General features: G+C 40.8%; 1 protein-coding gene across 3 annotated transcripts in view; it reads right to left on the bottom strand.

Annotated features, from left to right (window-relative positions):
- The window catches only part of bcas3 (BCAS3 microtubule associated cell migration factor), a 344,304-nt gene that overhangs the window by 254,509 nt on the left and 75,220 nt on the right, over window positions 1-14,575 (bottom strand). For all 3 annotated transcript variants that reach the window (XM_038692467.1, XM_038692465.1, XM_038692466.1), the window contains exon 15: window positions 8,277-8,616. In XM_038692467.1, the coding sequence (XP_038548395.1) occupies window positions 8,277-8,616 (340 nt within the window). The remainder of the gene's footprint in view (window positions 1-8,276; window positions 8,617-14,575) is intronic.

Below are 14,575 nucleotides of genomic sequence, written 5' to 3'. Positions count from 1 at the left end.
TAACTTGCCAACAGACCTGTTTAGCCCTAACACTAATGTAAGACAAACACTTCTGAAGAGATAAGAGAAAATAAGAGATAAGAGAAAATCAAAAGAAAAGTGGATCAAGAAGATCCACACGCTGGAGCAGAACAAAGGTGGGATGTAAAAGCTATTGATTTGGTTACAATGGAAGACTTCGGCTTTTCAGAGCATGTACTTTTCACATGGTAGGCAATAAGCTGGAAGCCACAAGTGCCGTCTGTGTGTAATGGCAAGCCAGCTTTATTTCTTTATCTCTACCTTCCAATTTTGCAAATCAAATAATGATGAGTGCAGCGGCGAGCACCCAGTGATAAGAGGGTTTAGTGGTTGTGGAGATTGAGTTATTAGGGTTCGTATAAAATGGACAGAGGTCTCAGGCGGAGCCCGAACGCCGGCCAAGATACATATTCCACGCACTGTGTATTTTTGGTCACTTTAAAAGCCCTAAAAGTACAGGGGAAGGCTAATTTTCAGGGTAAACAGCTTGTTCGATTGCAGTGTGGTTTTGCGCTGAGCTCTCCATTTATTGACTCAAGTGGAGCTGGGCTCTGGCTCCTCTGCCGACCACAGGGTGAAGCCTGCCGACGGAGCCTGCAACAAATACGAGCTGCTAGCTTACCTTTGATGGCACACAACTGCTAAATCAAATGTACTGGGTAATGTACAAAGCCTAATCCTCTTGACTATATGGCAGGTTGAGGGGGAAAATGCTTTCAAAAGAGCATCTGCTCCTTTTAGAAAGCTATTAGTCATTTCTTCTTTCCTGCTGACATATTATTTGTAGGTTAAATAATAAAGATTTATAAAGTAGGTTTTGAATGTGATGCTGGATTTCTCCGTATCCAACATTCATTCATTTTCACAAGTGTATAAACATTTTTAAATATAACATATAAAGAAAAAAGGGGTCTCCAATAATGATAAGTAAGAGAGTAAAGAAATTGCCAAAATAACAAAGATTACAGCTGAGAGGTCTCTATGTTCATGCAGATCCCAAGTTGTTTCAGCTGAAGGAACTGACCATTCATTAAAAAAGCCAGAGAAATTCCTTTGCTCTTTCTGTCGTTAGATATGTATCAAGGCAAAACCATCACAGCACAACACATGCTTTACAAGTTCTTTCCTCTCTGTCTGTACGGCCCGGCTGCTCTGCTCCTCCCTCTCCCAACTGCTAGAAATCCTGACCACACAGCGCCACATGGAGGACAACTCCTGTACTAAAATACAGGGCTGCCACCAAGCTTTAATCTACAATTCCATGACTTTACGTAATTATAGTACAAGACTTCCATGACCTACTACTCATCTATCCCCCTTGCTTTATTAATGGTTTCCTTAACAATGTTTATTACCCCAGTTAAGCTGAAAACCATCTAATGTTTGAGCCACATGTCTAGGGTGAGGGTCATCACATACTTTTATGACTGTGTACAGATGCACGGAAACAAGATCAATTTAAATTCAAAGCAACAATTGAACACTTTTATTTATTTATTTATATATATATATATACATACATACATACATACACACACACACACACACACACACACAGTATACTTACATACAGTATATACCCTACTTTGGCTGAAAGCTATACTGATTTGGGGACATTTCTTGGGAGGCTTTGCAAATATAACATACTGTATGTTGCGAGATAATATTCATTTGTCAACCGTCATTTTTACTATACCACGGAGCTCTTCCTTGAATTTATCTGGTTGTTGTGACAGTATAACAACAATGAAAGTTTAAGTCCTTTATTATCCCTTGATTCCTTCAGTTCCTCTTATGTTCCATTTAATTTATAGTTAGTTTTGTCAGTTCATCATGTTCTGCATTCGGTTATACTGCCATTATTTTATATAAAAACTAAAGCACTGAACTGTGTTAACACAAACAGGGCTTCAATAATAATAATAATAATAATAATAATACATGACAACAATACATCTGTTTGTATTTGGCAGTTGTAGGTTGTGTTACAAGTCAATAAGGAGGAATGCTTTAAGGTAATACTAGAATTCTTTCAATTAATTTTTTTCTTCTCACTTTCAATTTCTTTCTGTTTAAATAAAGTTTCTTTCAGTGTCAACTTTTAAACCAACACGGACATGAGTCCTTCAAGTGATGAAGAAAAACAGGAAATTTGAACCTCTACAGTTCCATGACAACTGGACAAACTCCATCTCCGTCCTGATGGGGTCTCCAACAGCTACTAAAGGGATTGTTTTGTCAACTACTGTTTCCAAGGAACCTCAACCTTTCTCAATTAGATTTTTAAGAACAGTTACTGTATCAGGATATACTGTATACACAGTGATATTAAGTTACACCTACTGTGATAAAAGATATTTTCCATATTGCCCACTCTTATTCTGGGCTGGCGGGTTATGTCAAGTAGAGGCATGGTCAGTGCTGACTACCTAGGTGAGGCTAGTAGCCACAGAGTAGCGACATCTAGCTAAACTAACTACAATAGGATGTAGAAGTAAGAAAAGAGGGAAGAAAAGGTTTTAAACAAAAGATCTAAGTTCAAATTAAAAAACATGGTGAACATGTGGGCCTGTGGTGGCTTTTGAATGCTGGTTAGCTCAGTCTCAGGCTGGACACTGATCCAAGGCAGCCAGCTCATCATAATGACAGCAATCTGGACAAGTAATCTATCTTACTGTTTCATACTTTTTGCACGTTTCTGAACTTTTTGCAGAGATTTCGACATCAACTGTACCCCATAACTGTTTAACTTACAGTAACTATACTGTCAAAAACAGGGTCGCAGTGAGGTCGTGTACATACGTGTCACACACCAGCAGTTATGAGGTAATGTTTCCTTGGCATCGACCTCTGCAGAGCGTTGGTGTTTTTCACCGCAGGACGATGACTGACGAAGGGGAGCGCTGGGGGAGGAGGGAGGCGAGATAAAACAAAAGCCCAAACCCAAATAAGCAAGCCGTCAGCCTCTAATAGCAGAAAGGAAGTGTCCCTTTATCAACAAGTGAATTAACAGTTTCCCGTCACACCTTGTTTTGTGCCTCCCCCTTTCTCTCTGAACCAGCGCCAGGGCCCAGATGGCCCCGCGTTCGGACCACCAGGGCTTCTGCTCAGTGAGGAAACAAATCTGTTGCACTGACTAATAGCCCCGTGTTGATGTTTTATGGTTGGGAAGTGTATGACCAATGCTCTGTATACACACGAAAGGCATCCACGCATGTTAAAAAATGCACAGCAAGTCATAACTGCCATGAGAGTGCCACAGGAAAGGGAAAAGCAGAGACATTTAACAGTGTTTCATGCTGAAAGAAGAAAAACTGAGTCCTAAGTAGATAAAAGCCTTATCTCTATCTACCGCACCAAAGGCAAAGTACAGCCCTGCACAGAGAAATACGAACGCAGATCAAATGAAAAATCAAAGATGGTTTTAGGATTGTTATGATCAAGTTGTTTTTGGAACACTCAAAACCTGTTTGCACTTCTGTATTATACAGTACAGTGGCTAAACCTAACTGAAGAATAAAGCTCAGTATGCCTGGTATAGCCTCAGTAACCTCTGCCTTGTGCAGAAAAACTGCACTTACTAATCAAACCTTGTATGCGCTGGGCAGCAGACAAACCGCGCTTTACAGCGTGGGACGGTCACATTATGGGTCATCACCTCAAATGACAATACATTGATCACACAGAGGCTTTGGGGGAAAAAAGGGGGGGCGGGAGAGAAAATGTACTGTATACAGGCACGGAAATAGCCATTCCAGATTTTAACAGTGACAAGAAGACAGCCAATTGCAGGCTCTATTTTTAGGCGTGCCGGCGGCCTGGGCTGGCAGTTTTGAGAAGGATGTGTACTTTTCTACAGTTCCTTCCCAAAAATCGACGCTGTCCTTGCTGGCGACAATCACAGAGCAGCTGTTGTGGCTAGGTGGCCCGGCCCCGGCTTGCCTCACCCTGCTGCTTTCTGCCAGCCTAAGAAAACCACTGCCCAAACTTCACACCCGGCTCACAAAAACAGGCGGAAGGCAGACACAAAAGCAAATGTGACTCAATGTGTTTGCATCCGGTGAAAATTACTCAAATTATGGCGTTTTTTTATCAAGGCTGGATTCTAAATTTACATGTGGCAGGATGCTTTGGAGCCAATTTATCTTCAAAATAACAGACACACGGAGACCTACATGGCCTTGCTCTGCAGTGAACTGATAATGACCTACTGCGATATAGACTTTTTGGTACTTTTGCACCATATAAATATATGCTTGCTCTTGAGGGTGAAGATCATCTTGTTTTGGTGCTAGAGCTTGTCTGACAAGTCTACTTTATCACTGACTTTATTCTCAACAACAGAGAAGCCCAAAAAATGTACTGTAGAGTGTATGAAATTGCATAGTGCATAATCTGGAAAGTCTCTGCTGCTTTCACCATGCCATCGAAAATAACAACGCAAAAAGGGTGATTCAAGAAAGTCACACTTGTCTCAAGGCAACAAAATCTTGCAGACAAGAATCAAGCTTGAAAAGTGAATTGATACACACACACACACACACACACACACACACACACTCTGTCACTTACTGCTGATGTAACAAGTATGATGTATTTTACACCAAGCTGTGCTGGGAGTGCGTTTGCTTATGTTTTGGAGGAGAGCCGTAGGGGAATCAGTCACTATATGTCATGCTTTGAAAAGAGGGGCCACTGCTTTAGAATACACATTCATCTGCTTGCTCGTAGAACCACTTGCAGCGAGGGTTGAAAGGTGCAGGCGCTTTCAGAAACACGTCTGATGTCATCACACTCTCCAAGCGCAGACATACCTCACTTTATAAAATAAGGGAACGTCAATGTAACATATTGAACTTGTGCTAGTGCTAGACACTACTACAGGCATCAAGTACACAGAGTGACTGACTCGTAGCTCACACAGAAAGGTGCTTTGTGTTTATCAGAAAGTGAGCTTGTGTCCATATGGTATGGATTAACACCTTGATAAAAGTGGTGTGAAGCCTGACTTCAATTTCCTGTGGACTACATTCTACACTGTAAAATATTAGAGTTATGAAAACCTTCAATTTTCTCCTGAAGAGTCGAGTAAACTCTTCACTGCAGCTCGACTGTAATCTTTCATTCTGACCTGCTCCTTTTCTGTAGTTTACCATAAAAAAATTATCAGTTCTGTAGATCGTTTATCTTCTTCAAATGTACAGACACACACACACACACACACACACACACACACACACACACACCCAGTAAGGTATCACTGTGAGGACTAATTGCTGACAGGTGGCTCTAATGCTCTCCTTTGAAACAAAAGTGTGATTTACGACCACGCTCCCTGAGACCCTGGCTTTCAGCACTGCTACTACAAACTTATCTTTCTCTCCCTATGTCTGTCGCTCTGCCTACTTTATTCCCCCGGTCCTATCTCTCCTTCATTTTTCTGAATTGCACCTCATTACTTTGCTCACTCACTTTCACCTCCTAGCCCACTTTGATGTTTCTGTCCCTCTATGTCTCTCATCGCAGCAGAGCAGTGACTCTCCAAAGTCAGACATCCTTTTAATGTTTGATGGCCTATTTTTCACAGTGTGGAGGAATGTGTGTGTGTGTGTGTGTGTGTGTGTGTGTGTGTATTTCGGTGTTGGGGTTACAGAGGGGTTGTGGGTCTAGACAAGGAAGACAGGAAGGAGAGAGGAAACAAGGGCGCCGTCTTTCAAGAGTGTGTGTATGTGTGTGCGTGTATACATCTGGGGGTGTAGTGTGAGTTCTGGGGCAGGCAGATAACAATACGACTCAAGTCTGGCCTCACGGTCCCAGCATCCTCTGTCACCTATTCTGGCCCTTAAGAAGACTGAAAAGAAGCCTGGGAACAGCTCAGGGGGAAAGTATATTGTGGCCATGAAACTCACTTGTAAAGGAGGGATAAATTATATAGATAACACAAGTACGTGTAATTTCATATTGGAATATTAATATGAGTGAGTGAAGATGTCTCTGTCTAATCTAGTGAATTAAATACCTGACAAATTCAGGTGCTTCATCACACTGATGCAAAATGTATACAAACAAAATCTGACTAGAGGTCTTCCCATACACACATTCATTTATTTTAAAAAGAGAGACCTGATCTGATATGTCCACTGAAAGTCAGGCACAATCCAAAATCACTCGAACAGAACCACCACAAGTGGCAGCAGTATGCTACCAATAAACAAGCAGCCCACATTCAAAAAACCCCAATAACAATACATTTTCCCACTTCATTCCGTTATATAATGTATCTATCATAAATTTGTATTAAGTTGTTTCAGCTGTAACATCAGCTAAAATTAATAGATTAACAGTTAAAATAGAGACTTAAAGTAATATAAATGTTGAAAAAGCTAAAAGTAGTAGATAAATGAATGTAAACAGTTAAATGTAAATGCTCCGTATTTGTACAGCGCCATTCTAGTCTTTTTGACCACTCAAAGCGCTTTTACACTACATCTGCATTCACCAGTCATACACATTCATACACTGAGCCTAAGTGCTCAAACAGAAACAAAAATTCACACACATTCATACAGTTACATTTTAACATTTAAATGGTTAAGATAGTTACCTAGATATCATGTATCAATAGTTGAAACGTCCAGCTTCTGCCACTTGAAGTGTGACTCCAAACTTTACCAACCTACACTGTGACAGTTAAATTCTTTGAAGAAAATACTGTAACAATATCTACTTCCATATAGTTAATAGTGTTAAATAACATCCAGTCAACAGGTGTCGACAGAGGGGTACTTAAGTTCATCTGAGAGGGCTGCGGGAGTACGTCAGACACAAAAGGTTGGGAACCAGAGGTCTAATGGAACAAGAGATACTAAGAGAAAGGCTATAATAAAGTCTAATATCTGATGTTTGACTCACTTCTATCATCAGTATGTTGTTGTTTCTCCCAACACTACTGTTAGGAAAACAAATCTGCCCTTTTAAAAGTTGTGTTTCAGGACTTTACTACTAAGCTTTGGGAAAAACTTCAGGAAGCAGATCTTCTGTGGGATATATTTAACAGCTTCCTCTATGACCTTGATTTTACAATTCAATTACTTTCCATGAGACTCCAATGCCCCAAAAATGTCATTTCATCTCTAAATACTCTTTTCATTTCATCAGTTCTTACAGTTTTGTGGAGGGGTTGGGGATCTGGTTTCCACTCCAGTAAGCGGAAAACCATCTAGTACAATGAGCATATAAAAGACGTTGTAAAATTATATTATGTACCCACTGGTCATTCCCAGCCATTCAGTTCTCTGAAGTGTTTATCAAGTTCTTGACCCTGCCCTGGCGGCAGAACACTTATCAAAGCTCAGGGATATTCCTGGAAACCCATGACTAATGAGAACTGTGATATTTTACACTGAGTTACACCTCTGGGGTCAAGCAGTGCAGCTGACACAAAGTGTGTGTTTATCAGTGTGTATCTATGTCAACCAGGGACACGCAGACTGTGAGCAGCCTGCACTGGTGTGTTTGACAAACAAGGGAGACAAGGTTGTGGCACACAGATCAGAGTCCCTGGAAAAAAGCAACTGAGATGACCAGTCACTGGAAACAAACACACACACACACACACCCCACACCCACACCCACACCCACACACACACACACACACACACACACACACACACTCGCTCAACAACGATTTTATAATTGGCCATTTGAATCATTCATCAAGCAAAATGGCAATACTTTTTTGCTATCATTTTCAAATGTGACAAATTGCTGCTTTTCTGGTGGCAATCTTTGCACAGTTTTATAGACCAAAACATGTGTACATTGTTTTAGAACTCCAGCCTAAATAAAGGTACAGAATATTTCATTACATCCATAGATGGTTGACAGCCAAGGTGATGGCCAATAAGAGCCAATAAATGGCAATATAAGGTTTTCTGACCAGTCAGAAGTATTACAGAATATATCAATAAAGTTAATTTAATAGATTAAATAAAGTGTAAAGTTAAAAATAAAAAAATACATTAAAAAGCTTTAAACTTTACCCCTAAGCTCTAATAAGATGGCAAAATGAATAGTTGATTGCCAGTGCTTGAAATTTTATATTTAAAACTTTGCAATAAGTATATATGTGAAGCCCTAGTCTAAGCGGACCTGAACGCCGTCGGGATATTAGGTCAAAACTGGGTCTTAAGCTTTCTATAAATTCCTCTACATACAGTAAAGCCCTTCACTCGCCCTCCCTCCCAGCTCCTCACCATGCAGTGGAGACCCCGAGGGGCTGCTAGACAGACCAGGTATGGGGCTACAGCGGCCTCCGATGCCTCCTCCTCCACCCAGGATGCAGCCACCTCCTCCTATGCCGCCTCCTCCTCCTGCCCCTCCTCCTAACGCAGCCGCCCTGTTCAGCTCCTGCTCGATCTCTTCCAGACCGGCGCTCTTTTGGAAGCGTGACATCCGGTTGACCACCCGCGGGGACATGTGAGTGCGGGCACAGGGTGCACCGCCGTAGGGGTTTACGGGAAATACATGGGTGGTGCCGCGGAGGGTGCTGATGGCTACCCAGCGGCTATCCTGGCTGAAACACATGTCCTGGACCTGGACAGAGACAAGACAGATACAGAGGTCAGAGGACAGAGGGTGGGGACAGTAGGAGGATGAGTCAGAGAATGTGCAGAACAGATGAAGGATGACTGATTCCTGAATAGCTCAAACAAACAATACATAACTTCACGTTCAAGTTTGGTAATTCTCTAAATTAAGTTCTGAACTCTAAAAACTCAGTTTTTATTAGCATTCGCGGATTAGCATTCTGGTCATGTCACAAGTCCTATACTGTGTTAACAAACGCATTTGATTACTTGATAACAACAAATAAAACCTGAATTTGAACGTGACGTTCAGTGAACTCACCGCAGGTTATCACTGCACTCTTCTCTCTTTTGGTAAGACATTTACAGAGTATATTTGACTACATTTACCTGCTTCTTTTTTAATTATTATAAGCCGGATCAACACCATCTCCACCTTTACCTGTTCTCCTGTAAGCTGTAAGTTGGACCTGCTACTTGACCCACAGAATGATCCTGGCGTTTCGGAAAGGAGCTGACAGCATAATTAGCTGCAGTCAGGTGCTGATCACACACCAACTGTGGCCACAAGTTCAGTGAAAACAGTAAGGCACATTTGTGTTGTGCCGTTTTCGAAGTAAATCTGATCCAGCTGCTAAAATCAAACTTAGAATATAGGATTCAATCTCTCTGAAAAACCGATGGCACCATGCATATTATATATGCTCTTTTAGAAGTCCAATTATATGCGTAATCTAAAATGTTGGTAGTTTTCCAATGTTAGAATGTTGTAGTTTGTAATCATTAAAAGTATGACTTAAAACAGTTTGAAGCCTAGAATATTATGCAATCTGTTCTGCCATGCAAAAGAACAAGACCTGGTTTCCCAAAAGCATCTTAAGGCTACAATGATCGTAAAATCCATTTTGCAAACCACCTTAATCTGAAGAGGTGTTTCCCAAAAGCAGCATAACTGAAGACCCTTTTAGGTACGATTGGACATTAACGACTGCCTCCTACCCAGTAGTAAGAGGCTAAGAGCTTCTTACGAAGATCAGGAAACTCCAGGAGGAACTACATGTTTCATATCAGTGATAATGCTTATATTAGAAATTTAGAAATTCAAGAGTGTTTAATAGAAAATGCTAGATATCGTTCATCAGGATGGGCGGTGTTCTGACTTCTGAGTGACAGAGTGCAAGAAAGGACGAACGATGGTGATAATTGAAAGGCGATGTTTATGCCAGTGAAAATGAAATGTGCAGGTCAGACTTTCAAATCCAACTTATCCATACTGCCATGTTGTACAAAAGTAAAATTAACTAGATGGATATTTTGAAAATAGGTACCATCATCTATGCATTATTTTCTTCACACTTCTGCACAGAGAAATATGGGAATAAATGTGGTAATAAACTGCATCTAACTGCCAGAGCATTAGCGTGACTAGAGTGAAGTGTTTATCACAAAGATAAACAAACCTGTCTGAGGTGCTTTAAAAACGTTGACCAGCATGAGCAGTTTAGAGAATAATCATTGGCAATGGTGACAATGTGATATGAGCTTGTTTGGTGGGAAAATAAATGACTAAGACAAAACAAAAGATTTGACGGCATCCTTTGTTAGTCCTCAGCCTCAAACAGTGACTGACTTAGAGAGCAGACACTTAAGAAGATAGGATCTCCTTGAGCATGTTAGACATGCAGGAAACCAGACAGATAGGCTGCAAGGGGCAAAACAAACAAACGAGAGTGGGAGAGAGAAAATGAAAAAACGCCAAGGAGTGACAAAGGGTGACAGACTGATGAGGTGGTAGTTTGCTGAAAGAGCATCTATCATTCGACATACTATTGAAAAAAGGCTGGAGAAAGTGGATGGGACTGGTAAACAGTGAGAGGAAAAGGTCCAAGAGAAAGTTAAGATGAGGAATGTCTAAGTCTTTAGCCAGCAAGCAAGTCAGCCAATCAGAGAGGCAGCTCTGTACCTCCAGGCCTCTAATCTTTTGCCAGGTCAGACTAGGTAATTGTCCCCAGCAATGACAGTTAATGGGGCATCCTCTGCATACCAGACAGTTACTTTACTTTTGCAAAGATGAGTGAAAGAGGAGGCCCGACCTCTGCTTGGGCTGATTAGGGATGACTTGGAGATGAGAAAGGGCTACTTTGTGTGTGTCGTAATTGGTCATAATAAGACCTGTCAGAACTCCAACTGTAAATGGGTGCCTGTATTTTACTGTCAAGTCCATTGTGTCAGGCAAGGGGGTTACCTGAAGGGCTGCTGTGGTTGTACAGTCACAGTGTGACATCCATGCAGATATCAAACAGTTGTCAAAAAGTGGAATGTAACTGTATTCAGTCACGTACATGCGCCAGTGTGGAGGTTGCACATTCCAGAGGGGCTGGAAAACTCTCCCTCCTGTCCTCGTACTCACGAGTACTTGATGACATCCTTGGCAGTCAGGGAGATGCCAAGAAGACATGTTTAATGCGTCTGACTTTTTCAGTGAAAAGAGTGTTAGAGAGATTAGGCGGCTCTGAATGACAAGAATGTGACAAAGATGAACAGAGGGATAAGACTGAAGAGAGAGGACTAACATACTCTTGGATGGATCTCAAGTGTATCTGCAGTAGAAAGGGAATATAAAGAAGACGCCAACAACGTAGTTGTAGTAGTTGAAGAATCGCATTAGAAAAGGTTGATGGAAATAGCAAAATTTGAAAAAAATATAAAAAGAAATATCCTTTCGCAAAAAAGTTTTTACGCTCGCTTGAGGTGGTTTTTGGTTTAGTCGAAAAAGAGCAAATGCACTAAATGGAATGATGGAAAAACTTTTGATGAATAACTTCTGACGTAGCTCACGTTTGATCAGCTGTTTCTGCTGTATGTGTCTTGCCGGATATTCCCATAACGCGCGGAGACATGTCTGGTAGCAGTTTGCCCACTCGAAACACTCCCTCTCTCCATTTTTTCTAAGATCAATGGCCATCAGTTCAATGCGACTGGTTTTGCTTCTGGTTTGGAACCCATTCATCTTGTTTATTACAGCCATGTGTAACGTCAACTACTGATCATAGCCTTGTTTATTCGCTCCAAAGCAGCTGATGGAAACTCACCTATTTACTATTTTTTCTTTTTTTGCAACATATCAAAAGTCCGCTCAAAATTCGCATGACAATTAGATGGAAACACGGCTAATGAATGAAAACCAAATGTGGGTTTTGTTTAAACAATACTGGATTGCTAATGTGCAAGGCCTTGTTTAAGAAATTAGACAGTAGCCAGTCAGTGTAGTAAACCAATAGTGTAAAATTATGGATAATACACATTTTCACTGATTCCACATACAGTATGTTATGGAATTTTCCAAAGGATGCACCGATCCGATACCCAGCATTACGATAAGTAGCCTTCTTCCGTAACGTGGGAAAACATTGGCAGGACTGTGTATTTTATCATCTGTGTGCATATGCGTCCTTGTGCATGTGCACGAGACTCCATGTTGATGTCAATATATCCCGTGTTTCTGCAACCAGTGACATTCAGGTTTAAGTGCAACATGCCCGCCGTCACGTTATCTTTATCTCTAATGACTGAGGTACACAGATTTGACATATTGGAAGTGGGATTAAGAGAGACAAAGTTAGATTGGTCAGGCAATGCGTTTTTGTGCCCTGGTTACTGTGAAGTCACCATATACATGTTGCGGGTTCCTAATCAGATTTCTAACTACCCCTGACTCCTTACTTTGGAACCATAGTTTACTTATATTAAGTTATTACATATTCAAGAAGAGTTAGTTTTAAATCATGTTATTAAATTATTTTTAATACGAGGTCACATCGCTACATGTAATGATCTCTCTTTTGCCATGCCACTCAACTTCCGCTCAAGGTTTTGTTATACACATGTTCACATGTAAAAAGCTTATTGGAAACCCAGTTAACTGTATACTGTATGTTGCCAAGCAATCAATGTTCTCTAGAAGATATCTGGCTGAGGAAATCAGGTGTCTGGAACCAGATTTCTAATTTACATAAAGTTGAAGAAGTCGGTGCATAAAGCCAACAACAGTCACTTAAGTGCATGTAAACGGACTGACAGGATCAGCCTTCAAATCCCATCTCACTGCTATCACAGCTGATGGTGCAGGGCTGCAAAGTGTAGCAGTAACGGAGTGTCACCCCTGTAACCTCAGTGGCTAGCGCTCTCCAGTTTGCCCCGTGGCTCCGCTCTCATCTACATTCCCTTACAGCTGTTATCAGCAGTGGGCCTGTTTACCTGGCCTCGGGTCACTGACAGCCAGCCGCATGTTTGGTTGCTGGAGACAGATAAGGCGTCTCTCCACCCACCTACCTGAAGACTTTATCACTCTCCACTGTGTGCCTGAGTGTGTGTGTGTGTGTGTGAGAGTGTGAGTGTGTGGTGATAACCCCTGGCCCAAGCACTAGGCTAAGGCCAGCTTTCAGTGTTTACAACGGGCTGGATCAAAGCAGGCTCAGTGTGCATTCGGTCAGAGGACCTGCCGTTTGGTCATACATTAACTACAGGCAGGCTGTGAGAATGTGTGTGCGTGACAGTGTGTTTTCCCAGTCAATAATCCTGAACCGAACAAGGCCTGAAGTAGTTTTGTTGAGTAAGCACTAACCTGCACTGCAAAGTCTCCGTGTGTCACAGCTGAGCAGGTATAGGAAAATTCAAAAGATCTTAACTTGGAAGGTGATGACTGCGTTTATTAACTATGTTATGTTTTTATTTTTAATTCCTCAATAATAATAATAAAATCAAATTCATTCACATTTCCCTGCTCATCTCAAAAGGTTTCTGATTAAATAAAATGCAGATGTATTTTGTATCTATGTGGGTACCTTGTCTTTAGGGGTTTAAGCAGCTACCACTAGCAAAGCCAACAGATATCACACCCTGTCTACAGTGGCAGATCTTTTTGAAATCATTTTTAAATGTATGTTTTTTCAGTGAACATACTATTTTACAGCTCTTATTTTAATGATGTTAAGTAATTATTTAAAGTAAGTATTAGTAAGTTATAGTGCTGTTAAACTGCTGCTCGACTGTCCGCTAATCCAGGTGGTGCCTCCCTATGGCCAGCAAGCTGGAATGCAAGTTTCTGAAAGGCTAAATGCCAATAAATACAGATTTATCTGCAGCAGTGCCGAAATACTGGGTTTACTGGGTTTAAAGCTTAAAGAAGTTGGGTTTAAAGTATTCAGTACTGCCCTTGTTTTTACCGTTATGGAACCCCCCTACTGTACCGTAGAGAATAAACAGAAGGGAATTCACAAAGGAATTGATTGGGTAAATGAAAAAGGCAATGCCCAAAACTAATTAATGATCCTAAACCGGCTGCAAACATGTTGAAAAGTTAAACTAATAGAAACCAGTGGAATGAAAAGCAATATTTCCCCCTGTCATTTAGTCATATTGCTAATGCAGATGGTGGTGTTTCCTATACTATGCTTATAACATGGCCATTTTTAAAAGAACAATGGTAGACTGTGAGTAAATCATCATCTGATTTATGAAATCTTCTTATAGTCAGCCCAATCAATAGTTGTGTTAACTTCACCAGTGTAATTCATATGTACTGTTGCAATGGTTAACTGTAGTTCCTAAAGAGTGGATCATAAGAACATATGTGGTCTGTCTGTTTTGATATACAATTTTAAAATCTGTTTTACTTTGAAAAGGCACGATTCAGCCCACATCCATTTGAGCCCACATCCTGTTTGAGTGTTTCTACAGCATCTTAAGAGGGTGCTGGTGACAATACTGTATCTATGCAAAATACCTTTTGTTTAAGAAACCTGAAAGTCTAAAGCTTTAATCGTCCCATTAGTGTATTAATGTTTTACATGGAACCAGCAAAAGGTTTTTTTTACTGTTACCCATTCACGCTTCATATTGGAACATGTAATAATTTGTTCTTTTTTGTGACTCAGTGATTTAATGTCTTTCTTTTAATTTATTTC

Source organism: Micropterus salmoides, unplaced genomic scaffold, assembly GCF_014851395.1.
Source record: "Micropterus salmoides isolate LMB-PRFRI ecotype aquatic unplaced genomic scaffold, ASM1485139v1 Ms_hic_scaffold_3, whole genome shotgun sequence".
NCBI classification, from domain to species: domain Eukaryota; kingdom Metazoa; phylum Chordata; class Actinopteri; order Centrarchiformes; family Centrarchidae; genus Micropterus; species Micropterus salmoides.
Note: the sequence above shows the minus strand (reverse complement) of the source record. Positions and strands in the feature narration are given on the sequence as shown.